Genomic DNA, 26,171 nt, shown 5'->3' with positions numbered 1-26,171 from the left:
AAGCCATTGACATAGCAAAACATTTGTTTAAAACAAAAAGTCAGGCCTGTACGATTAACTTTATTTTTGAGGTTTTAGTACAAGTCGAGATATTTAAAATACAATTACAGAATACTCCCTTTTCCTTTAAATGCTCACTTATATTTTTAAGTACTTGAGGCAATTATGGAATTGTACATGTGATCCCAATAGAGTAACACATTTTTTTTAATTAAGACTGCTGAATAATAAAAAGGATCATGGCATCACAGCTCTTTCCTTTTACATTAAACAATTGTATATAATTGTATTGTAAAGTTATTGTTTGTTTATAAAAACAGTAACGACCAACCGTAGTGAGAAACATTTGTTTTGGAGTGGACAATTCTTGTTGCAACACATCTGACTCAAATGGTCAGATAATAAGCAAGGTTTGGCCATATTAAGAGTTGTGAGTTCCTGAATGACTGAATCCCTTTTTGAAACAGTGTTTGAAAAAAAAAAAAGTGCATGCTTTGAAAACAAAAAAAGCTGCCGGTTTACTGTAAACTTTCTTAAACTTACTGTAAACTGTGTATTTCCTATAAAAATATAAATTCCTATCATGAACAAAAATATCAAAGTTAGAAGATGCCAGACAGCCATTTAAAAAAATATAATATGGTTGGAAATCAGTGGTTGAAAAAGCCTCTATTTTAGAGAAAATCTATCCCGGTACATCCCAGTGTATTCGTGCGTAACCTGCTGTTGGTTAATCAGGTTTAGTCAAGACACCTCTTCTCAAGCGCGGACCTTAACCTGTCCATGCTTCCGTTGCACGACTTGCGTGCCTCGGGGTTCCTGTCGAGTAATAAGCACAGTGTATATAAACAATCACTCCGTCGTGGCGACATTGTGAATGTGTCGTTCCTACTTAGACAGGATGGTGTAAAGCAGGGAGACGTGGTGCTTGGCCAAGTAGTCCTGCTGGACCGCATGCTCCAAACACAACAACAAGCCTGGTGCTAGAGGCATTTTTTTCCTCTTCTCTTCTCCCTGAAACAGACGAAGAGAAACAAAAATGTATCCCTTCCTCTCACTTCGACATAGCACTCTGACACTGCAATGGTACCTTGAGGACTCCTATAAAGACCAGCAGGGTGGAGAGGGTGGTATACGCCTGTAGAACTGAACCGCAGAGAAGCTTCCTCAACAGCATGTCTGTGAGATGAAAACACATTTTTAACACATCTTTTAGAAGGACAAGCGGTGCCAAAATCTTACCAAATGTTTCCAGCACTGTAGTCTTCACCATTCCTTCCTCACTGTACAAAGAAGCCACTTTGAGAAGGACTTCAACGGGCTTGCGTGGATCCAATATATTCACCTGATGAGAAGGAACATTGTCAAGTGCACACAAAATTATGCCCCCACCTTTCTTACCTCCAGTAGCAGATGTGCCCTCATTTCTCCCAGCTCAAGAAGCTTCTCGGCAGATGGGCAGTCGAGAAAAGAGAAGACCTCTTCCTAAGACACCAAAAAATAGCTGCTCTTTATGATATGCATAGACCTGCCACAATATTAGGTGCAAATTGTGGTCATAGTGAACTGCAATGCATGACCCACTCCAGTGAACTACTAAGGTTTCTAAATTGTTTGACAAAAATAGCATCTTACAGGACACTGAAATTTGGAAGGACTCTCTTCATTTGTTTCGGTGCCATTTTCTTCAACAAAGTCCTCTTCGTCACAACCATTACATCCATTGCTTCCATCGCCGTCCTCCTCCTCCTCATCATCATCATGTCCTTCATCATCCTCTTCACCAGGTTCTCCCTCATCATCGCTACAAAGAGCAACAATCAGAATCTCTCCGTCAGAGCAAACTGCAATTCCTCCACAGTTTTACCTGAGTGAAGCCAGCATGTCTCCTTTATCTTGGCTCTCCATGGTTTCTCTTAGAGCCTCACAGCCCTCCTCCCCCAAGCAGTTGCCTGGCATGTGGAAGGACATAGACAGTAAGCACTTGCCATAGATAGTAAAATAGAAAATAACCTCCTCTGTCTCGTTTGTTTAAGTGGGTTCGTGCGTCTACCGTTCAGATCAACTTTCTCCATGTGAGGCTTGTCCATGAGAGCGTGAGCCACCACGAGGGCCGCCCCCTCTGAGATTTCGCCAAATGACAGATTCAGCTCCTGTAGGCAGGAAACATTAAAGACAAAATACTGCAGAGAAAAAAAAAAAAGACAAGAGACCCTGAGTTTGCTGGACTGACCTTGAGAACTGGCAACCCTTCTTTGAGGACCGCCGCCAGGGCGATGGCGCCTTCACAACGGACCAAGCAGTCACCAAAGTTGATCACTTGGATGTTTCTCAGGTGCCCCAAAGCCTGTGGGGGCCAACAGGAGTATATATAATAAAAATATATATATATATAATAGTCGTTTGGTTTTGCATTCTGAATGTGTTGAGCCCTTACCTGAGCCATAGCCAGCGTTCCCCTCTTTGTGAAGGTGTTGTCGTTAAGATTGAGCACACGTAGATTTGGGTTAAGTCGCATGGCCGCAGCTAAAGCTGTCACGCCCGCGTGGTTGATGCCGTTCTGTGGCATGTGGACCTCCTCTAGGCTGCCCATCATCTGAAGTGATAAGTGAATGAGAGTACATGATGATGATATCCAAAAATGAATCAGAATTGTTTTTCATGAAGATATTTTTACTTCAAAGGCCTTGGCCAAAGCGCTGGCTCCTTCATTTTCCAAGCGGTTCCTCCCAGCGACAAAGACTCTGAGTCTGAGTGGAGTTCCCGCTAGTGATGACTGCCTGTGGCACTCCATCAGTGCTTCAGCCAGGATCTGCAGAGACCACAGAGCATTTACATTCTCACTTCCGCAGTGTAAAACTTCCTTGTCGTGAATTCTCATTTTCTCTGAGCTCACCTTTCCTCCTCCGATTCCCATTCCGCAATTGTTGAGTCTCAGCTCCCTCAAGGTGTGACAGGTAGCGCTTCTAAGCAGCTGATCGATCCCCTTCACGCCATCTGGTCCAAAAGCATTGTCACTCAACTCCAGCACGGTCAAACGGGTTCCGGCAATCATTAATCCACTGCTCAGTGATTGCTGATGAAAACATACAAAGGAATTTTGGAAAAGTACTTGATGATAGTGTCGAGAATATTCCAGATAAAGTCATAAATGGGATCAGTCAGGAATTGGGTGGATTCTCACCAGGGCCAATGGGATTTCAGAGCGTAGTCTTCCAGTAAAAAGGTCACTCCAGTAACATTGCTTTAGCAAACAAAATACATTACTGAATTAGTGATCTTTTCAACAATATTATATTGTGTTGACATGTTCCTGGAATACATAGTGTCTGAATAACATGTACCTGGAGCTGATCTTTTCTTTCCAGTGCCTTGGAAATGGCTCTGGCTGCATCTACACCCAAAGTGTTTCCCTCCAAGCGCAAAACTTTCAAATCCTGGCTCTGTTCGATCTCCTGAACCAGCTCTTCCACTGTAGGCACAAATAGTGTCAAGAAATAATACAACAGGCACCATTCAATTGATATAAACCAAACCTGATTCTGCGTTGTCCAGTTTAAGCCCCTGGCCTTTATAACTTAGCTCTCCATCTCCTAAATGGGTCTTGGAAAGAACATTAACCAGCTGGGCAATATCATCTGCAGCCATGATGTCTAGTGAGAAATCCATAAACAAGCGTTAGGTCATTGTTGGTAAGTATGGAAAAACATGAACATACAAATCCGCCAATGTGACGTTCAATTGAATAACTAACGTTCTCGAACGTTTGAGTGACGTTCAATACAAAAATAGTAACAAAGATGCTCGGGTGGTTAGCTCAATAGAAGCTAGCAGGTGCTACTCTGGACTTATGAACAACCCGACAAACTCTCAAAGTATTTCGTTCAATCTTCGCCGAATAATTTTTAGGTGTTATGAACAGTCACACATCACAATCGGAAAATAGAAGGCCCTTACAGCCGACAGCGAATTCCTCGGAAATGATGGCGAAAGAAGGCACGCCGACCGGTGAGTGCGAACGAAGCCCGCCGGTTGCTCAATGTGACGCCACGACTTCCGGATTTTCTTTTTTGTCGTTCTACGACACGCTTGTGGGAAAACATAAGTTATTTTAAACGTTTAATTTCACCACGTTGGCAAGTAACATAACATATTACATTGTAATTAATGTATAAAGCTGTATGTTGTTATGTGTGCTACATATGACGTTTAAGCATGACGTCACAGTTTCGGGTGGCAAAAATTGTGCTTTTATGAATAGGTTTTTTTAAAATGATAAATGATGACTGAAATATGTAGTTCATTACTACTAACTAGTTAATTACTCCTCACAGTGCCTGAATAAGAACAGAATAGGAAATTACTAAATTATCCGATGAACCCTCAACGTATGAAAAGACGTGGCTTTGCTGCTCTCTAGCGGCCGCTTTGGATTGAAACTTGTTGCGATACTGCACTAGCCAAAACAGCTATAGAGAAGAGGCTAACATTTAGCAAGCAAGCTGTTAGGTAGCAGCTGTAGCTTGTAAAAAAAAAAAAAAACACTCGTGCTCCATCTACAAATCAATGACAAGAACATCAAATTTATAAATATGCTGCCTGGATCATAACTGCTTGTTGTTTATTTCAACCCAACTTATTACCTTTGACGCTTCGTGAAGTTACGAGTGATCCGAAACGCTTGAAACAAACTGTGGGGTAAGTTGTGCTAAAAAAGAGGGGCTTGACTATTCACACTAGCTCGCCACTCGGTATCGTCAACTAATTTGCTGTTAATTATACACAACTACAGCCATGTTGAGTATAAAGTAGACATTTAACGACATGATCCAAACAACCTTGTTATGGCATATAACATCGAAAGCTCAATTTATTTTCACTCAAGTCAGACTGTTAGCTTTTAGCATGTTAGCAAGTTGGACAGCGATTACCTCTTGATAGCTTGATTAACATTAAAATCGGGTAACCCAAAGCTTAATGTCCATTTAAATCAGTTTTGTCTGTGCAGCGTTCTATTGAAGCGGGTATTATTTTCGATTGACGCGAGTTAGCATATCAACAATGCTAATCTACCGTGCTCACTGACAAAACGTAGCAGTTTAGGCATCATCCAACATGTCGCGTGTGTTCAATTTTATTTTAAAAACTATTTTAAAAAAATATTCTAGTCCCAGTTCAGATTTTGCGTCATCCCACTTGTAATTGAACCGGCGTCGTTATTTTGTTAGTTTGTTTACGCGAGGCCCTGCCGATGCATGGAGCCAGCTAGCAATCTTGACACTTTTAAATATAGCCACCATGTAATGTAGAGGAATTTAAGGTGGCACTTTATGTGGGAATATTCAGATCATGGCAAATCTGAAAATAAGTAAATTTTCCATTTGCTTTTATCTACAGGCAATGGACTCAGATAGACTGAAACGAAGAGAGGAAATCCAGAAAGCAATGAGTTTTATTCAGTAAGTAAAACAACATTAAACAGCAGTGCCTCACAGATCTGAGGTTCTGGGTTCGAGTCTGTGAGGAATTTGCATGTTCTTCCCATGCCTGTCCATGTGGGTGTTTTTTGTACTCCAGCTCTCTTCAACTACCCCCCCTCCCCAAAACAAAATAATCCTATGTGGAATTAAGACTCAAATTTTTAATTGAGCAAAGTGTTGACTTGTGATATCCTTTTACAGGTCTTCATTGCCTTTCCCAGAGCCAGAGAATTATCAGGTTTGGTTATGTCCATATTTTCCCTTCATTTCTTAATTGTTCCTGACATCCCCAAATTAATTTTGTAATGTGCTTGACTGACACTGGGCCGCTCTGACACATGGCATTTTTATTTTGCACTGTTCCTTTTAGGCTTTTCTGACCCAGTTGGTGTGTAACCTCCTGGATGAGGGCAACTCGTGCTTCCGACGAGACAGCGACTGCCGTCAGGCGGCTCAGCAGTACGGAGAAGGCATCAGTGTAGCCCGTTACGCCCAAGCCGAAGCCCTCGTCATCCCCCACAAGCTGATGGAGAGCCTCTATGTTAACAGGGCGGCTGCCTTTTATCAAATTGTGAGCGGAATCACTTCTTATTGTCTGCTCACAAATTATTATTGATTATTATTTTTTTTCCTGCACTGGCTTGGTTACAGTTTATTGATTGTTCTGTTTTTGCAGCCACAGCTAAATGCTTGTTTTTCCTCCTCAGAGGGAATTCGAGCGCGGCGTTCAGGACTGTGATAGTGCGCTGTATGTATCCGAAGGTAGTCGGAAAGCTCTCTACCGCAAAGCTCTATGTCTGAGAGAAATGGGACGACTCAGAGAGGCGTACGAGTGCGGCACCAAATGTCTACTCACTGAGCCACATGTATGATAATGCATTATTCTCAATATAGGACTATATTTTTTTCTCTGTATCAGATAACGTTTAAATTGTTTTATCTTATTACATATTGTTTCTTTTGTGTTTACTGCTTTCTAGGACAGACAGGTATGTGATCTGGCTCAGGATCTGGCCAATAAGCTGGGCCTTAAGGGCCGAAAAGCTTACATCAGCCAGTCGGAGTCCACGGCTGCGGAGGGAGAGAGTCTTGGCGAGACATCTGCACCCACTGGAGAGGTGTGTGTAATAACATCAATATTGATTTGGGAATTGTTTCTTCACTTAATATGCAGAATTAATTGGTTTTCTTCATTTAGTTGTCTTCCAATGGAATGGAATCTCTGGGTGACATGGGAGCAGGTGTGGCAAAAAATTTGATCTAACCGCCGATCCTCATACCTATTTCTTGTATCAATTTTTTTTTTTTTTTTTTTTTTGCACACTCTCAGAAGACCTGTCCAACGCTCAGTGCATCCCAGCACCTCTGGCCACGCCCATCCCAGTCAGCGACGATCCCTCAGTCCTGACCCCGTGCGCAGACTTGTCCGAGAGCCCCGGCAGCCAATCCCAGCCACCGATGCCGTTCTCCGTCCCCGTGTCTGAACATATGGACGAATGCGGCAGCGTAATTAAGGACGAGCACCACAGTCACCTGGAGTGCATTCCCAAGAAAGTGAGTGAGGTGAGGACATTTCATCACAGAAGTCAACCTCCTACACGTTTTAGACCAATAGTGCAGAATCCTGTATTGCGAAAAACAAAAACACTCCACTTGTGTTTCTGTTTTAGAGTCCCGCAGGCGCCATTCCCACCAACCTTCCAAACACAGCGGTGGGTCTGCGGCCTCCATACTCCCCCAACCTCCCCGCTCCGTCAACCCAGCTCGCCCCCACCTTCTTCAGCTCCTCCATGAGTGACCTACCCGAACTGGAGCCTTTCTCGCAGCCAGACCAAGGCTCCACCCAAGCGCAGGACGCTTTGGGAGGCTTCTCAAGTGGAGCCACGGATGGAGATGGCAAAGCTGGGCTTGTTTCTGGTGGGCTCGACTCTTTATCCGAGTACACTTTGCCCGGTGAGTGAAAGTTTTGGCCCAACAGTTGAATAAATTCCCAGTTGTTTATTGAAAAAGGAATTTTCAATCTTTTTTAACATCGTATTACATCTGTGCTACACTGCTAGTTTTTTAGCAAGTAAATCTATGAAATACATCTTTTATAAAGTGCTCATCACTGTTTGTGGTCTTTAAGGGGGACGAGTGTGTCACAGCTTCATCCCCGGGATGCGCAACCACGGCTCTGCGCAAGCAGTGAGTCCACTCTGAGAATTTCTCTTGCATCTGTCAAAGCATTTTGTAAAGCCAACCGTAAATCTTCAATGGATCCACTTGACATCGTTCCATTAAATCTATTTTTGGCATTTTCTCTCCAGAATGGTCCAGCGGGAACAAACCTCTCCATGCTGTCCAGAAATCCTTTGGCTGGGACACACGAGTTTCGTCAGGCCTGTCACGCCTGTTACAGTCGAATAGGTTAATTATTAAAATGTTTTTTTTTTTGGGTCGTGTTCTTTTTCTATATTTAGATACATTCAACAAACTTTGTTCTCTTGTTTACAGGTCCGCGAGTGATGGACTACAAATACCAGCCAGAAGCAGCACATCGATGTAAGCGGGACGTCCTGCTGTGTCGCCTTAAAAATAATGACGACCACACCTGGAAGAGGATTCGGCCCCGTCCTGCACGCAACAACTTCTTAGGGGCCTTTGTACTGTGTAAAGGTCTGTGTTTCCATTTTCAGAGGGCAGAGTTCTGTGTGTGTGCGTTTGCCCAACCTCATCCCCCCCTTCCTCATTTGGGTGTTGCAGAGGTCCAGGAACGCCAAGAGTGCCAGTACGGTGAGAACTGTACCTTTGCATACTGCCAGGAGGAAATAGACGTATGGACACAGGAGAGGAAGGGCGCGCTGAGCCGAGAGCTGCTGTTCGACCCCCTGGGGAGCACGGAGAGACGTGCTCTCAGTGTCACTAGATTGCTGCAGCTCCACATGGGCATGTTCATGTTCCTCTGTGAGGTGAGGTGAGATCAGTTGTTGAGGTGTTCCGAAAAGAGGAAGAGTGATTTGTATGAATTTGTTCTTTCAATAGGAATGTTTTGATAGTAAGCCCCGCATCATAAGCAAGCGCAGCAAAGAAAACTTGGCGGTGTGTTCCAACCTCACAGCTCGACACCCTTTTGATGACAATAAGTGAGTGGAGGATTTTTTTTTTTTTTTTGAAGAGGGTGTGGGGTGTAGACCACAGCGGCGATGACATCCCATAATGTGACTGCAGGTGCCTGGTGCATGTGGTGCGGTCAGCCAATGTGCGCTACAGCAAGGTGCGCCCTCTCCACCCCCTCTGCCAGTTTGATGTGTGTCGTCACGAGGTTCGCTACGGCTGCCAGCGCGAGGACAGCTGCTCCTTCGCACACTCCGTCATAGAACTCAAATGTTGGGTGCTTCAACAAGACAGCGGTAAGTGGACAGAGCACACGTGATTTTTGTGCAGAACCACAGATTTTGTTGTTATGATGAAATTTTTTTTTTATGGACATTTTGCTGTGTCGCCCATGATTTTCTTCAGGCATTACTCATGAAGAGATGGTGCAGGAGTCCAAAAGACACTGGCAGAGATTAGAGCAGAATGCACAGAAGCAGCAGAGGGTAGGCTGGAAATATCAGTGAGAGATTATAGGGGGTCTTCTGTGTCCTGCGGAATTCTTTTCCTACTGTAATTTACCCTTTGCAACAAACTTGTTGTGTTCTCTTCCAGCCAATCCATATTCCCCACCCGAGCAGCAGCATGCCTGTTGGCGGACTCGGGGCGATGGGTATCGGAGCGGGCGGCGCAGGTGGTGGCGACGGCCTCGGCGTTGGTGGCATCCCTTCTGTGGTAGGGATAGGGGTAGGAGCACTAGGAGGTGGGGCCGGGCGGGGCCGCCCCCTCAACCTGAAAATGAAGTTCGTGTGCGGCCAATGCTGGCGGGAGGGCCAGGTGAACGAGCCTGACAAGAACCTCAAGTACTGCACCGCCAAAGCACGGCATAGGTGCGGGTTGCACTTTCCAAGCACGCGCTGCCCCCCCCTCCTTAAGCGATAAGCCATGTGGCAATCTGTTTGTTTTCCAGCTGGACGAAGGAGCGTCGAGTGTTGCTGGTGAAATCCTTTGAAAAGAAGAAGTGGGTTGTCGTTCGGCCTCTCCCTTTCTCCCGCACCTATCCACAGCAATATGATGTGAGTGCCCCCCCCCCACCTCTCATTGGACAATTAATAGAAGAGGTGTCTCATTCTCTCAATGTTTTCCCTCTGCTGCCTTTTCATCTAGATGTGTGTGCACGTGATGAAGCAGAAAAAGTGCCACTATATTGGCAACTGCTCGTTTGCCCACAGCTTGGAAGAAAGAGACGTCTGGACGTACATGAAGAACAACAGTTGTAAGCTGCACGTTCACAAGCCAAGGCTTTTTTTTTTGGGCCGTATTTTGAATTGATAATTGCTGCTCAGGTGACAATTAAATCCTACACAGCAACTAATTACACGGCCCTGATTATTATTATTATTCAGTAAGATCATAATTGCCCCGTCACTTTTTTTTTTTCTTCAATAAATAAATAACCTCTACTTTCTTTATTTCTAGTGAGGGACATGCAGCAGATGTACGAGCTGTGGCTACAGCTAACCAATCAGAGTAGACGCGCGGACAGTACCGCCATGACCCCGCCCCCGGATGACAAGCAGGTCACCATAACGGCCGACTACAGCGAGAGCATGGTGAGTGATTGTTTCCTCACGTAAGGTGATTAAAGACAAGCAAAAAGGCTAGAAGTTCATATTTCATGCTTGTAATATAATTGTGCGTATTGTTCCAGGGAGGCCGGCGGTTGTCCAACGGAGACGACCTCTGAGAATCGCCCAATCGCCACTGAGACAGGAGATGAGCCAGCCGTACCGGCAACAACTGAGCAGCCCGTCATCTCACTAGTCCGACCTTTTGCCTTGCGGGAGCTCATGTAAACACAATTTCTACACACGCGCTCACAAACACACACATTTACATAACACAAAGCCACAAATCTCAGCCATCAATCAAAACTTTGAAGAAGCTTTGTTTCCGCAATACCCGTAGGTTCCCCTCTGTCGGATTTCACTGCAGGGTGCATTTCTCGTTGACTGAAGTAATCGCAATAACGTAAGAACTTTTTTTTTTTTCTTGTTTTTAAATCCTCGCAGCACCTAAGCAATTCTCCAATGAGCGCGCTGGCCGCAGTTCTTAACGTTTTGCTTGGCAATAATGGAAAATTCTGTTGAAGAATGGAGCTGTCATGCTAAAAGTTGACCTTTTCAACTCAATAGTGCCAAAAAAAAACTTTTTGAGACCCAAGTAAGCGTAATTAAAACAAAGGGTCTGATGGTTAGTGTGCTGCAGTGTGAAAAAATTCAGTTTTTTTTTTTTTTTTTTTTTTCCATCGGGAGTTGTACTTCCTCGTTATATTGTCTGCCATATTGGTAGGGCACTTTGAATGTAACGCCTGAACGGGCCTTTAAAATGGGGAAAATCGATCAATCAGCGAGGAAAAAAAAAAGCGTTGTGGAAATATGCAAGTCTGCTTACCATTCTAAAATCATAAGCACAACAATGTTTTCCCCTCTTCTTCCACACATTGTTTTTTTTGAGAGGTGGCTGTATTTTACACACACACACGCACACACGGCTATAATGGCATAGAAAGAAGACTGTCCTGGTATTAAAAAAAATAAAATAAATTATGACCTCAATTGGACTGAATGAGTGTCAGTGCTGCCATAGCTGAAGACTTGTGTTGTATTTAATTAAGAAAGGAAAAGCGTTTGCATCTAAAAATCTGGACAAAGATTTCATACATTTGAATTGATTTAATCCAATTAAGAATTTATTGCGTTAGAATAGTGAAGCTAATTTGAAAGTAAAGGCAAATTGATACCTCTTCAGTCCCACTGAGGTTATTTTTTTTTAAATCCAGTGGTCCTAAATGAAGATTCGCACATTTCTTTGGTGCCTCTGAGCAAAAACATATGCATATGCAGTACACACAAACACACAAACAGGATACCCGCCTGCCATCTCATGCAAGCCTTTAATGCAAAACACAAATACAAATCACACACACACACGACATATTTACATATAAATGCTATACTACTACTAATTATTGATAACTTAGCAATCAAGCTTAATAAATATATAACCAGAAAACTGTATTGATTACATAGAACTTTTCTGTTATTGAAGTATTGCTATATGACATGTATCGCTGAACTAGATAGTGATTTAAGAAAAAGAGAAAAGAAAAAAAACTCTTCTACTTTTTACGTTGTCATTTTTTCTTTTTAGTGTGGGTTGTTCCAGACAAACGAGTGGGTTGCAGCTTTAAATGGATGGAGCCTGAGTTTAAGTGCTGCACACTCATAACGTGTGTTTGTGTGTCATCTTAGCATTGTTAGCTGTGCCAATGCACCCTCATCTGGAACAGCCCACCGTTTAGCTTCTTTGAGGGATCGTATTATTACTACTACTACCCTTAGTATTATGAATATGATAATGATTGCTATGGACTATTTCTCTCGTATACGCTATTGATTATATGTACGTTTATTGCGATGTATACCTATATCCATGTATGAATATAATAACGGTAAATACGCGTCTGTGTATGCAGCCTGTTGGGGGAGGTTGTAAGCGGGCAACAAATTGGACGCCACAATCTTTCTTGAGGCCTTAGGATAGCTATGTGGCTGTAAACACGCCAGATAAGATGTGATCTGGGAATCGTACACAGATGCTTATATACTCCTGCATAGCGCCTTATTTGATATAGCACACGTATAAAAATAATACATACCCTTATTGTATAACCCCGCTTACTATATACAGTACAGTATATGATACCTGATAACCTATGATAATACTTTAGCACCCCGGTAAGGTAATTTAGATAAGTGATGGTGGAGCTGTGGTTTTTTTTTAGTGGCTTGGCAGAGTTTAACTGGGCTGGGTAGATTGAACCACACCTACTTATTTTAGTTCATCGTATTTCAATTGAAATTCCTCCTGTGCACTGATTTGCAATCATCCTATGGAGGTATGGATAATGTTGTTTTACTGATATGCCTTTTCTCCCACCCAACTCTCTGTGATTTGTTCAAGTTGACAGCACTTTGTTGGTAAAATTATCCATCTGCCTATTTTTGCCTCTTTTCTTTTTGGGACAAAAGAAGGTTGTGTGTTTATCTCTTTAATGATACGTCTCGCCAAGCCACACAGTACAAACGTCACTGCTATTCTTGTAAACAACCGCCACCTCCCCATTCCTCCCCATTTGATTCCTTCTACAGAAACACTTAAAGAGCCCAAATTGAATCGTGTTACCGTTCAAAGAAATTATTGGTTATTTGAATGGATCAGAAAATAGAAACCAGGGTTGTAAAGACTTGGACAAACAAGGCCTCTCATTTTGTACTGTACTTTTTTTTTCCCCCATTACATTGATTTTCTTGTTTTTATGTTTTGACTTTGTTTTCTCTCCTCCCTGGTTGGACGTTAATAAATACTCAAGTGGACCAAATCTCTTGAAAGCATTTAATAAACACTTTTAGAAAAACAAGTATTTTCAGTTTTTATTTTAATTCAAGTACTTCAACCCTTTATTATAAATGTAAATAAAGTGTGCAGCTGTGCAACAAAAATAAACAAATACTGGTAAATAAACATAGTTTAGATACATTTATGTTATTGTGCAGGGTGGGACAATTAAGTGGTTGATGTTCTACAGTTCAAGGATTCCATCACGAAGGTCTTTAGCTTATTTATGCATTTTGACACATTACATTGGTTAAAGCTATTGCATTAAAGTGTTAAGTCGACTGCATTGTGCAACTCTAGGTTTCAGAAGTACACGCAATTTATGCAACCAGCATGTGTTTTTTTTTTCTTCCTTAAGTAACCGACACACATTCGCGATTGGCCCTCCGTAGTTTGATTGACATATGTAAAAGCCAATCAGCGGTCATTCCGACTACTACGTGATAAAACACAAGCAACAGATTGGCCGTGAGTGAACGTTTTGGGCGGCCGCTGTTAGGTAACGCGTGTAACTTGACAGTTTTCAGCCCCTGTTTTATTTTTCTAAAGAGAAGAGCTGTCATTGCTGAGTGACTGACTTGTCAGCGATTCTGACGTTTCTCTGCTCACTTTATTTTCATATTTTATAGCCAAGTATCGTTTTGTTTCTTTAGTTGTGCAAAAGTAAAGGATAAAATCATGTCTACAGCAGACATACCAGAGATATTCAGGGCTTTTCTGGAAACACCATTTACTTTACCAAGCTTTGACACAAATGGTAAGTAAAACCCATTTAGCACTGTAATATGGAATTCCATCTATTATTTACTACTACTACTTATGGTGTCGGCCTATGTATATGTTTGCATATACCATTAAATTGATTTCTAACAGGAAAAAAGAAAATATTTTAGGGAAATACGCAAGAAGAATAAACTCAACGCATTTGCACAAGTGCGCACACATTTAACATTCATTTGATCGATTACTTCTGAACATAACTCCGGTTTCCTCCCAGATCCCAAAAACCTGCTTGGTAGGCTTATAAAGCACTCCAAATTGCCCATAGGTGTCAGTGTGCATGTGAAAGGTTGTTCGTTTCTGTCTGCCCTGTGATTGGCTGGCAACCAGTACAGGGTGTTCCCTCCCTACTGCCCGATGACTGCTGGGATAGGCTCCAGCATGCCCGCGACCTCAAGTGGTACAGATAATGGATGGATGGGATATTTCTGAACATAAACACATATTCAGTTGAACAAGGTGTGTAAAGTATATGTGATGCATTGATTATAATAATGTTATATACTTTTTAACTTTTTGATTATTTTCATGCTCATTTTCATTAGTAAGTTGATTGATAAAATTGGATAATATCGTCAGCTTGCCTGTACTCAATTGTGACCCCAATTACAATAATGCAAAGACTTGCAGTAACATTATAATTAGGTCAGATGTTCTGCCTTTACCAAGCTAATAATGTTACGTTTTACTAGACGCCATCATAGCAGGATCTATTTAACATATTTATCTTTGTAAGGCTAGTTTAATGTGGTGTACATGACACGGTTTTTGTATTTGACCTTTTGACTCCTTTGGTCTTGTTATTGTCTTGTAGAAAAATGAGAGTCACAGTGACTCAAGTAAGATTTGAGAAACACATCCCTCCCCAATATTTGTTTATCCTGACAAATGCAGCACAAAGAATGTTATCACAATTTAAGTTCCGGGTTTCAAGTTTCAGCTTTGGCTTCCCTTTATAGAATTTCTATTGTTCGTAGATGTGAATATGAGTTCCAGATGGTTGTTTGTCGACATGCCTGCACCTATGACGCTAAGGAGGACAAAAGTGCTATAAATTATGGATGATGTTAATTTAGTTGGCAGATTGGGAGGTATAGGAGACATTTTGTTATCTCTGGCCATTAAACTGTGCTTCCTGGCAACTGTATTTGTATGCTGGTGAAATGTTGCACGAGTTGACCTTGAGAGCTCCTTCACTGTGCGCTACAGCGCCTCCTTCCATACATTTTCAGTGCATGACACCAATGGTATGTTGACATGTAACGCAAACTGCTGCACATGTTCTCACATGTGATCGCTGCTCCTGGCCTACCCACAATAAACAACATATCAAGTCAAAGTCAAAGTCAGCTTTATGCAATTCTAAGTTTCTTAAAGTTTCTTAAAGAATGAATGAGTAGCAGATCACTAAAAAACAAAACTACATTTAAATTAGAATTTAATGAGTTGTTTTCCTCTTGACACGTTTTTCTGCAATATATAACTCGGTCAACCAATGACAAATCTGCTATTTGATACCACGTCTCACATTGGCTCCTCACTCCTCATATAAACCCGCCCAATCAGAGTTGTTCATTAATATTTATGATTTCAAACCAATCAGCGCAGAGATAGGATGTGGCTTATTCTGCTCACCAGAGCCTCCGACTCGCCTTATCTTGTAGAAACGCGTTTGGGTGGATTGTAGATGGTTTTCTATTTTTACGGATAACCGAATAAGCAAATAGTGTATCTCGAGTCGACAGTGAGTAGATAGAGCCTTTTTCTCAACGCGAGCAAAGTACGCCAACAGCGAAGGGAAAATGGTGGAACCGATCGTCGTCACGTTGGAAACGGCCACCGGGGCCCCCACCTCGTTCCCGGTTGTTTTGAAGAAAATCATGGAAATGCCTCCACCCAATATTTTAGCTGGTGACGACGGTAAGGTGTCTTGTAAAATATGACTAGAATCATAGGGCGGGTTAAATAAGTGAACATTAATGCACATATTGCACGCCCTGTTTTTTTTTTTTTATCATGACGTTTAATGTAGGACACAATGTACATTTCATTATCTTAGTTTTAAAAATGTCTTTAAAATATCTTTTTACATTATTTTTTCACTCTGACAACAGGCTGCCATGTCCAAATTTGTTGAAAGGCGTTTTGACATCGAACTTGCTGACCTTTATGTCCTTTAGGTTGTTTCCAATTTTCACGTATTCAAAACGAAAATGCCTTTTTTTGTCCTCTTGCACAGACAAAAAAATCTGTTAGTAATTTAAATACATAATTTTGTCGGACAAAGTAACACTACATGAATATAATGATCCTAATATTCAGATTTAATATATCTGACAGATTCTCCAAGAGCACATGCACAGGTGTGCATTTTAACCACAAATGTGCTTACGATAAATATTTACAATATCTAACATGGAGTCTTACTGTCTTAATTTTCAATGTATTAGAAACAGACAAGGAGAAGTTGGGACTGGACAATGATGCCGACCTTAGCGGAGGAGGCAGCGAGATGGGGCCATCAGCTGCCCTCACCCCAGCCATTTGGGACAAGACCATTCCCTACGACGGTGAGAACTTCCACTTGGAGTACATGGACCTGGAGGAGTTCCTCATGGAGAACGGCATTGCCACCTCACCCGAAGAAGAGGTCACAGTCAAGACAAAGCAGGTGAAGTCGAAGCCGACCGACCCTGCGTCCCTGACACCTGTCAACGAGCTGGTCAAGGGTGATGAAGAGATAGTGATCATCACAAACAGCGAGACTGACATCACATGTGATGTTACATCAGGTGAGTGAGAAACCTCCAGTAATAAACAGTTGTAAACATTAAAGCTATTGTTACATCTTCCTGATCTTCTCTCCACAGAAGTAACAACAGATCCTGGCACCCCAGACGCCGTAGATCCCGACGACATCCAGGTTGACATCAACTACGAGCCGGACCCCACCGACCTGGTCCTATCGAGCGTACCGGGGGGCGAACTGTTCGACCCTCGCAAGCACAAGTTCACCGATGAAGATCTCAAGCCTCAGCCCATGATTAAGAAAGCCAAGAAAGTGTTTGTCCCTGACGAGCAAAAGGTATGTAATGTACAAAAGCACAACAAATGTTCCTTTTCAAAGTGTATTTTTTTACCCCCAATTACTGTTTATTGACCGATTATTATTATTATTTGCAATGCCTATTGCCACATTGATGTGAATTGCAAAGAAGGTGGTCGTTCCATACGTAGATAATCCATTTTCATGTGTCACGGTGACTCAACAGTTCTTTCCAGTCAGTGAGTGACTCTTTGTTGACATAAATTTAGCCACTATGTTGACAGAAATGAAATATTTTCTCCAAGAATGCTGCTGAAAAGGAAATTGTTAATAGCTGGAAAGAATGAGTCTACCCAAATGGAATTTGAAAGCATAAACAAGTCATTAATGTTAAATATTGTCTATTTGTGCTATTTTTTGAGATGACAGTTTAGAGAAGAAAATAAAAAAATTATGACAGAATTGCATTTTATTGCTGACACATGATCACACGACACATTATCATGATTTTATCTGGTAAATTTTAAGTCTTCAACTACATGAGGTCATGCCGCCACGTGCAGCCAAATTACTGAATACAGCATGTTCTTCCAGGACGAGAAGTACTGGCACAGGCGAAAGAAGAACAACGTGGCTGCCAAACGCTCACGTGACGCCCGCAGGCTAAAAGAGAACCAGATCACTGTGCGAGCGGCGTTCCTGGAGCGCGAGAACTCTGCGCTGAGGACTGAAGTGGCCGACCTGCGCAAGGAGTGTGGCCGCTACAAGAACGTCGTGGGGAAGTACGAGGTCAAATTTGGAAAATTGTAAGGAACTGAGAAAACACTACACTATTGTGAATGACACAAGGCTGCAACATCTTGGAATCTTTGTTGGCCATGTTTATCAAAAAGGAAAAAAAATGCCCAGGAAGGAGAGTAAAAAAGCGTGGGTGGCACTTGTTGCCTCGTAAACTGTTCCAAGTCATGACATAAACACAAAATGATGCATCTTACTCCTTTCTTCTCTTCTCTTTCAAGTGCACTGCCAGAAGATGTATAGACTACGCTTGAATTATTTGACTCAAGTTTGAATAAATAAATCGAATGGTGAGGTTTTAGTACAGACAAAAAGAGATTAAATCTGATGAGGAGGAAGAAGAGGAACAGAAGATTCAACATTTTTGAGGCATGTGCTTCTCATGTTATGTACTTTTATCATATAAGACAAATGTTTTTTTTTAATCTTTATCACATCTCTTATTTTTAGATCAATTACATTAGGTAAGACTTAGTTTAGCAATAGTTTAACCTCAATTTATTGGTCGTTTTGTAGCATGGTAATTATTCCAGGTTGCTTCCATTTCTTTTCATGTTAAACAAAATGTTTTTTTTTTCTTTGGATAGAAATGTAAACTGGTGGAAAATATTGAGATTTATTCAGGGAAATACATTGTCCTGGTTTTAAGTGTGTGTGGTGTGTCTGGATGGGATGTGTGACACTCCATCATTTCACGTCATGTAAATAGTTTTTGCCATATAATAGTACTTGTACGCCATGCTCAACATTTTTGCATCCTGTTTTGCATGTGTAGAAAAAAAAATTATCGTTCAAATAACGATACTTGGAGATCATCTTGGAGGAAACGGAATTTGTATAGTTTGTATGTTTGTTATTTGACCTTTTTTTTCATCATTTCAAAACTACACAAATGTTAAAGTTGAAACTAATAGTTGTCAAAAAAAAATTTGTTTTAGTCCATAACTGTCGTGCTTCCTTTAGGTACAGGAATGTTATGTAAGCATTTCCAGTGTTCTTAATTCATGTTCAAGTTCTTTGCCGCTTCCACATCGGCATTATTTGTTAGTAAGGAACATGTTAATATATAATAATTTTGTGGACTTAAAACATACCTCAATATATCAAAACACTTCCAGCCTTATTCATAATCAGGTGCAGTTTCACAAGATCTCAAGCATCACCTATAAGTGAAATATCAGGTTGACACGAACAACAGGGCTTCCTGACCTGTTTGTTGTTTTCATGCTTTCTGCTACGGTTCAGGTTGCATTGCCTTACAGTTACGTCTTTGTAAAGTACTATCTTGACATTTTCAGTGGTGTAGTTACATTTATGTATATACTTTGTGTATAAATAAAGCCTTGTTGAGAGAATTTTGATTTATTGTCCTTCCGTGATATTCCGCAAGCCACCAATAGCCTACAAGATTTTAACATACTTGTTAGGGTGTGCAATTTGCAAAGTGTTAAAACTTTCAAACCCAAATTAAGGCAGGAATAAAAAAAATCTTTTATTGAAATTATGTAACAAATTAAGGTCACATTTTTTTTGTGTGTGCCAAAAACATAAAAGAGAATTTGGCCAGAACTACTATTTGACCGACTAAAAATGAAGACTGGTGTCTTCACCTCTTCTTGAAGCCATACTTCTTCCTCTCATAGAACAGATCTGTTTTTGAGCTTCCTAAATTCACAATCTTAGGGCAGCCATCTCGCTGTGAAAGAAGAGAACAACAGTATCAGTGGATGTGGCGCTTTCCAGTTGCTTAGAGATTAAATGAAATGTATGACAACTAACATCTTTCTCCTGGATGGTACACTCTTTACAGTAGTAGGCGTCCGACACTCCCGGCCCTCCACAGATGACGCATCGTCCCTGGTAGGAGCCGTAGTTGCACTCGTCGCAGATTCGGACCAGGGTGCACGGCCTCACATACGAATCACAAATGACACACTTGCCATCACCTTGAGAGTGAAAAGGTAAAGATATGCATTGGTTAGGCATAATTCTCTGTCGTTTAAGAGGAGTATAAAAAATATATAGGTACTGTATTACAATTTGAGAAAGTAATCGTAATTAATAATGTAATTATGTCGATTAATTTGTGTGTGCAACAGCATGTTAGACACAAATATATTTAACTGATAGTTAGGTGCAAAGAATAAAGGGGAAAATACTCACATTTTTCGCAAAGCCTCCCGATTGCTGCAAAATAACAATAAAAACATTTAGTCAACTGTACATTTTATTTTATTTAGTCGTATACATGTTTTATACGCAAAAGTGCATTCAATAATACTATAATGTTCATTTTACAGACATTGACTTCATCACGCTAAACCAGAAGCGAAGTTTCAATGAAGTCCATGCTGCAACTGTTAGCAAATAGCATTAGCTGTCTTAAAATTTGGCCAAGAACGGCCAGTTAAGGGGAAAAATAAATTAAAAAAAGATGCTTTATAAGGCGTAGCAGTATATAAAACATACCAACACCAGCTTGTTTTCTGCAGAAGATTAAATCTGGATGATGCTTTGCCATTGTTGGCTAACGTACTACGGTCGTAGAGCCAATTTTCACCTTTGAACTCATAAAAACACATTACCCGGATTTCACATTACCGCCACCATATGTCCAAAATAAGAATTGCAGAAAAAAATAAGAATCGCAGCTACTTGAGCGAGATGTGAAGCTTGCACTTTTTACCCACATTTTCCTATATCTATGACTGTCTCTAAAAATAAAAGGATATTTTTTATGTCTTTATAAAAATAAAATGTAGCCACAGAAAACCACAAGTACAAACGCGTTTATCCTTTCAGCTACATAAAAACCATCACCACATTTTATTTCTGCCAGATAATTATCTAAAAGCATGTAAACTGCTCTACTAAAATTAATGCATGAATAAATTGCAAATTATGTTATGATAACGATATATTTTCAAGCAAGCATGAATGAACCTATAGCAGTCTATTTTTGTTCTTCAAGGACGAGCAACCCTTGCCGTATAAAATATGTGACGTCATTAAGAATGGCCACATCTTTGTCAGTGAACAAAATGGCAACTTACTGTCTCACCGTCGCGCGACTTCAGGTATGGGACGCATTTGCTTGTTTTCATCCTGTCACTGAGGATGTGGTGGCTGTCATTTTGATGTTTTGTCTTATCATAGTCTATCGTGTGTGTGTGTAAGAGCAAAACACTTCAGGGTCGCATTCTGCGGCTGGTAGCCGGTCGCTGCTAGCTAGCCGGGTCATCGTGTCCCTCTATACGTACATCAGAGGGCAACAACTTGCATCGCGCTGACTTTTTCCCTATATCATACCTTGCACTTATTTAAGACGTTATTACTTATTACTATTGTATATAACAAGGTATTGTATTGGTTTTATGTCGTGCGAAGATATCAAGTTGATTTGACAAGGTTAACCACAAGGTTAGACATAGCTGTATAGCATGCTGCGTTTTATAGTACATTGCATTTTTTTATACTCTCTGTATGAACTTAATATGGTATAGCATGTACCAAATCAGAAAACCGTAAATGCAGCAGGTTAGGTAAATTGTTTCGTTTTTTTTTTTTTTTCCAAGGTAGAAATCACACTATGTCGACAGTACATCTATACCCGCATATACAGTTATATTTGGCCTTTTGACTCATTTGTTTGGCCTCTCTGTTTGATTTGTGGGTGACAGATGCTTTTGTTTATGCATATGTCATAATAGCCACGTTTGTATACATATGTTTATACATATATCATTTGCAATATTGGTGCATTTTTTCCTCTCATAGTCAATCTGCAGTGTTACCCTCTCATCTAGTTATATCTCTGGTGAAGTTAAATTGTATGCTATAATTGATATGCTTTTATTTTCAACATGTTAATGTCTTTGCCATCTTCCCCAGCTTGCTCTGGGCCATGGCGCACGGCGCCTGCATGTGGCAGCCGCTTACAGAGCCAAGGCCCAAGTGTCCATGAGTCGCTTTGAGCCTACCTCCTTCGTCAGCTACGACAAGCTCCAGTCCAATGTTGACGTCGTGCGAAAGAGGTGTCTACCTGTATTTCTCTCACATGCATCGCTGCCCTGCCAACTTCATGTTTGTTTGCCCTTTGGCACAGTTATTCCGCAGCAGCATATGCAATTTTTGTCAAGCCGATTTAGACACATAGATAAGTGGTAACGCCTGCTCTCATATTCTCGCTTAGACTCAACCGACCTCTCACGCTGTCAGAGAAGATCGTATACGGCCACCTCGATGACCCCCATAACCAGGAAATCGATCGCGGGCGCACCTACCTTCGCCTGCGTCCTGACCGCGTGGCCATGCAGGATGCCACAGCGCAGATGGCCATGCTCCAGTTCATCAGCAGCGGCCTGCCGCAGGTGGCGGTTCCCTCCACCATCCACTGTGATCATCTGATCGAAGCCCAGATCGGTGGCGCTCAAGATCTGGCCAGGGCCAAGGTGAGTTTGGGCTCGGCACACATGCTGTTCGAATGAGTGGGTTAAAGAAAAGCATTCTGGGTGCTCATCTCAAACCAGGAAGTGAATCAAGAGGTCTACAACTTCCTTGCAAGTGCTGGTGCAAAATATGGAGTCGGTTTCTGGAAACCAGGTTCTGGAATCATCCATCAGGTAATAAATTAGAATGTAAACATAAAAGTACATCTGCAATTTTTGCTTAGACATTTTTATCTGTTCAGATCATATTGGAGAACTACGCCTATCCAGGTGTGATGCTCATCGGCACTGATTCCCACACACCAAATGGTGGCGGGCTCGGTGCCATCTGCATCGGAGTGGGAGGCGCCGATGCTGTGGATGTCATGGCGGGGATCCCCTGGGAGCTTAAATGTCCCAAGGTCAGAGAAGCATTTATACCGCACATTAAAAGAAGTCCAAGAAACACAATACTGCTCTTCATAGCATTCTAACTCATTTTTGAAGGTGATCGGGGTGAGGCTGACTGGTTCCCTCTCTGGTTGGACATCCCCAAAAGATGTCATTTTGAAGGTGGCTGGCATCTTGACAGTGAAGGGCGGCACCGGAGCTATTGTAGAGTACCACGGGCCTGGTGTTGACTCGATTTCCTGCACTGGTGTGTCTTTTTAAAAAAAGGAAACAGGCTTCTTTATCCCACCACAGTTGGCCTTTTTTTCTGATGACTTTATGATATTTGAAACATAATTATCCTTTGTAAAGTCATTCATGTTTGTGCATAGGAATGGCCACCATTTGCAACATGGGAGCGGAAATTGGCGCTACAACTTCCGTGTTCCCCTACAACCACCGCATGAGGACCTATCTGGAAAAGACTGGCCGTGGACGTATGTTATTTAAAAAAAAAAACAGAATTGAAATTTTGCGTTCAGAAAGTAACACTAAAAATGATTATAATGATGAGATATAAATCCTCCTTAGAGATTGCTTCCCTGGCAAATGAGTACGCCGATCTGCTGGTGCCCGATCAAGGCTGCGAGTACGACCAGGACATCGAGATCAATCTCGATGAGGTCAGTCTCTATTTTGAAGATCATGATACATTTGCATCCCTCAAATGACTAAGAATTTCACTAGATAAATGTGCTTTATAAAATGACAAAATCAAATCAAATAAAACACACATTTCTTTCAGCTCCGTTGCCTATCTATTTTTTATTTTGGCAGCTAAAGCCCCATATCAACGGTCCATTCACCCCCGACCTGGCTCACCCAGTGTCTGACGTGGGTTCCGTGGCTGAGAAGAACGGCTGGCCACTTGAGGTTAAAGTCGGTAAGAAATCATTTGTTTCCTCGCATGTTTATAAGATTTGGCAAAAAAAAAAAAAAATCTGCTTTTCTGTTCCTATTAGGTCTGATCGGCAGCTGCACCAACTCCAGCTACGAGGACATGGGCCGCGCCGCCTCTGTAGCAAAGCAGGCTTTGGACAAAGGCCTAAAATGCAAAGCTCAATTCACAGTTACACCCGGGTCAGAGCAGATCCGGGCTACTATTGAACGAGATGGTTACGTGAGTGGTGCTACAGGAAAAAAAAAATCTGTTTAAGTTTATAATCTAAAATGATTCTTTTTATACAGTCCAAGATCCTTGGTGACGTTGGAGGTGTAGTCTTGGCCAACGCTTGCGGACCCTGCATCGGACAGTGGGACAGGTGGGACGAAACCCTACTGGGAAATCCTTTACACTGGGTACTTTTGGCGCTAACACTCTTTGTTTGTATGAAGACGGGATGTGAAAAAAGGCGAGAAGAACACCATCGTCACCTCATTCAACAGGAACTTCACAGCTAGGAATGATGCAAACCCTGCAACACACGCCTTTGTTACATCCCCTGAGGTAAGCTCACTCAAAGCTCGAGTGTGTTATTTGATTGCTAGATTTAAAAAAAATCCACTTTTTCTATTTCCTTTTAGATTGTCACAGCGTTGGCAATCGCCGGGACCCTCAACTTCAACCCTGAGACCGACTATCTGACAGCCCCCAACGGTGAGAAATTCAAGTTAGTGCCCCCGACTGGAGACGAACTCCCCGCCAGAGACTTTGACCCGGGTCAGGACACCTACCAGCACCCACCCGCTGACGGTACCAGCCTCAGGGTGGACGTCAGCCCTCAGAGCAACCGACTGCAGTTGCTGGAGCCCTTTGACCAGTGGAGTGGCAAAGACCTGCAGGACCTCAGGGTTCTCATCAAGGTCAGATTGTCATGCTTGAGCAAGCTGCTGACACCTTTTTATTTAATTTTTTTTTTTTAATGATACCATTAAAGGAAGATGTTGGTGTTGCAGGTGAAGGGAAAGTGCACCACAGATCACATCAGCGCCGCCGGCCCTTGGCTGAAGTTCCGAGGCCACTTGGACAACATCTCCAACAACATGCTGATCGGTGCCGTCAACAGCGAGAACGACGCCATCAACTCGGTGAAGAACTACCTGACAGGGGAGTACGGAGGTGTGCCCGATGTGGCCCGTCACTACAAGGTGAGGATCGAAGCGGGATGGACTTTTTTTTCTTGAAGGACAAGAACGATGTGTTTGCATTTTGCGCAGGCCAACAATGTGTCGTGGGTGGTGGTGGGAGATGACAACTACGGCGAGGGCTCTAGCAGAGAGCATGCCGCACTGGAGCCCAGACATCTTGGAGGAAGAGCCATTATTGTAAAGAGCTTCGCTAGAATCCACGGTACAGCACCGCAATTTGATGCACAGCTTTTTCACACACCCCTCCGCTTGGCTGACAATTTTCATCCTTTGTAGAAACAAATCTTAAGAAGCAGGGCCTGCTGCCTCTAACCTTCAGCAACCCGTCAGATTATGATAAAATCTGCCCTGATGACAAGATCTCCATAAAAGGACTCGAAACCTTTGCTCCCGGAAAGGTTAGTGGCTACATTTGCATTTACATCAAGTGCCATCTAAAAAATACTTAAAAAGCTTCATTCAATGTTATCTTTATTTAAGTCAGTGATTCCTTCTTTTACCACAGGAGGGCGCAGTTTTAATAAGAATACCTAAACTTTGCATTAATTCCTAAAAGACCACTTTGAATGCAGCATTACTACCAAGACTTTTGTTTTCCTTTTCAGCCTTTGAAAGCCGTGGTGAAGCACAGCGATGGCAGCGAAGACATTCTGGAACTCAACCACAGCTTCAACGAAACGCAAATCGAATGGTTCAAGGCTGGTTCGGCTCTCAATAGGATGAAGGAGCTACAGCACTAAGGGATGAAACATGGAAAGGGGGTGGGGGTCGACGGCGGTGGTCGTGAAGGAATATGTAAAGATGGTTTCATGATCTGCATCGAACTGAAGCGTCGGTATACTACGCAGACATCCTGACATGTCGCACACGTGTCCAATCAAATGATGCATAGTAGTCATGATTCTTGTTTTTCAACATAACATTATGTGTGTGACGCACATTATGTACAATGGACACTCTGCCCCGTTAAGCTTTGAACTCACATGTGACCGCTCCCTAATGTTTCCAATATTCTATTAATGGGTCAGAACGTGAACACAGGAACTTCTCCGGCTCCATTAGGTCTGTTCAACCAGTTTGCTGTGGTGTTGCACACGCCGTGTTATTTCATGTGTGTGTGTGTGCAGAATGGTTTATGCCAACACAACAATTCTGATATTTATTTTCCAGACTTATTCAACATGGAAAGGTTCCTGAGAGCTCAGGAACTCACGTTACCACTGTTACCACTAAATTATGTATGTATGTAAAAATAAAATCATCAAATTAAGCTGATTTTATTATTATATGTCCATAATGGCAAATAACTAAATCATTAGTAGTCATGTTTAAACATGATATGGCTATCTGCTCACTGTCTATTTGATTTGCATTTGGAAGATCAGAATGGGTTGTAGAATAAATTGTGACAGATCTCACTTCATTGTTTGTATTTGTGTGATTCTATTTGTGTGCTTAATGAAAAGGGGTTCCAATATTTTGCCCGCCTTATTCATGAAGAAGGGGGAAATTGGAAAATGTGTGTGCATGTTTTGGAATATGAAGTGTCCAAGAAGGAACTTAGGC

The 26,171-nt window shown here is 41.9% G+C and overlaps 5 protein-coding genes across 8 annotated transcripts; 3 read left to right on the top strand and 2 right to left on the bottom strand.

Annotated features, from left to right (window-relative positions):
• Positions 1-40: 40 nt before the first annotated feature.
• Positions 41-4,140, bottom strand: rangap1b (Ran GTPase activating protein 1b). Its single transcript, XM_088359402.1, has 16 exons — positions 3,958-4,140; positions 3,537-3,653; positions 3,345-3,472; positions 3,185-3,244; positions 2,897-3,076; positions 2,678-2,812; positions 2,438-2,596; positions 2,234-2,347; positions 2,054-2,153; positions 1,868-1,952; positions 1,636-1,804; positions 1,402-1,485; positions 1,243-1,345; positions 1,091-1,179; positions 893-1,014; positions 41-819 (listed from the first exon to the last, which is right to left on the bottom strand). Exons 2-16 carry the CDS (start codon positions 3,646-3,648, stop codon positions 741-743), a joined length of 1,719 nt encoding a protein of 572 aa, XP_088215528.1. The 5' UTR covers positions 3,649-3,653; positions 3,958-4,140; the 3' UTR covers positions 41-740.
• Positions 3,819-13,038, top strand: zc3h7bb (zinc finger CCCH-type containing 7Bb). 4 transcript variants are annotated; one of them, XM_088359394.1, is made up of 21 exons: positions 3,819-4,008; positions 5,398-5,459; positions 5,682-5,718; positions 5,851-6,051; positions 6,188-6,346; positions 6,461-6,598; positions 6,679-6,721; positions 6,811-7,043; positions 7,151-7,433; positions 7,609-7,667; positions 7,790-7,889; positions 7,977-8,138; positions 8,226-8,431; positions 8,505-8,605; positions 8,691-8,872; positions 8,982-9,061; positions 9,171-9,445; positions 9,526-9,631; positions 9,723-9,831; positions 10,035-10,168; positions 10,267-13,038. In XM_088359394.1, exons 2-21 carry the CDS (start codon positions 5,401-5,403, stop codon positions 10,300-10,302), a joined length of 2,703 nt encoding a protein of 900 aa, XP_088215520.1. In that variant the 5' UTR covers positions 3,819-4,008; positions 5,398-5,400; the 3' UTR covers positions 10,303-13,038. The 4 variants fall into 4 exon arrangements, with proteins under 4 accessions (XP_088215520.1, XP_088215521.1, XP_088215522.1 ...); XM_088359395.1 differs by lacking the exon at positions 3,819-4,008 and adding an exon at positions 4,297-4,698 and having other exon boundaries at positions 6,814-7,043; XM_088359396.1 differs by lacking the exon at positions 3,819-4,008 and adding an exon at positions 4,297-4,698 and having other exon boundaries at positions 6,811-7,034.
• A 2,361-nt stretch (positions 13,039-15,399) lies between these two features.
• On the top strand, positions 15,400-18,995 carry tefa (TEF transcription factor, PAR bZIP family member a). Its single transcript, XM_088360384.1, has 5 exons — positions 15,400-15,716; positions 16,247-16,588; positions 16,667-16,881; positions 17,437-17,648; positions 17,862-18,995. The coding sequence occupies exons 1-5, from the start codon at positions 15,599-15,601 to the stop codon at positions 17,881-17,883; spliced, it is 909 nt and encodes a 302-aa protein (XP_088216510.1). The 5' UTR covers positions 15,400-15,598; the 3' UTR covers positions 17,884-18,995.
• Positions 18,996-19,107: 112 nt separating this feature from the next.
• phf5a (PHD finger protein 5A) lies at positions 19,108-20,245 on the bottom strand. The gene is made up of 4 exons (XM_088360385.1): positions 20,110-20,245; positions 19,804-19,827; positions 19,420-19,586; positions 19,108-19,336 (listed from the first exon to the last, which is right to left on the bottom strand). Exons 1-4 carry the CDS (start codon positions 20,159-20,161, stop codon positions 19,247-19,249), a joined length of 333 nt encoding a protein of 110 aa, XP_088216511.1. The 5' UTR covers positions 20,162-20,245; the 3' UTR covers positions 19,108-19,246.
• A 393-nt stretch (positions 20,246-20,638) lies between these two features.
• Positions 20,639-26,023, top strand: aco2 (aconitase 2, mitochondrial). The gene is made up of 17 exons (XM_088360567.1): positions 20,639-20,717; positions 21,532-21,674; positions 21,833-22,091; positions 22,170-22,262; positions 22,331-22,489; positions 22,575-22,725; positions 22,850-22,954; positions 23,049-23,140; positions 23,295-23,400; positions 23,480-23,637; positions 23,706-23,779; positions 23,853-23,964; positions 24,042-24,320; positions 24,414-24,605; positions 24,675-24,807; positions 24,882-25,003; positions 25,211-26,023. Exons 1-17 carry the CDS (start codon positions 20,655-20,657, stop codon positions 25,343-25,345), a joined length of 2,376 nt encoding a protein of 791 aa, XP_088216693.1. The 5' UTR covers positions 20,639-20,654; the 3' UTR covers positions 25,346-26,023.
• The last annotated feature ends 148 nt before the right edge of the window (positions 26,024-26,171 follow it).

Source organism: Syngnathus floridae, chromosome 18, assembly GCF_059516105.1.
Source record: "Syngnathus floridae isolate MCC-2025c chromosome 18, RoL_Sflo_1.0, whole genome shotgun sequence".
NCBI classification, from domain to species: Eukaryota; Metazoa; Chordata; class Actinopteri; order Syngnathiformes; family Syngnathidae; genus Syngnathus; species Syngnathus floridae.
Note: the sequence above shows the minus strand (reverse complement) of the source record. Positions and strands in the feature narration are given on the sequence as shown.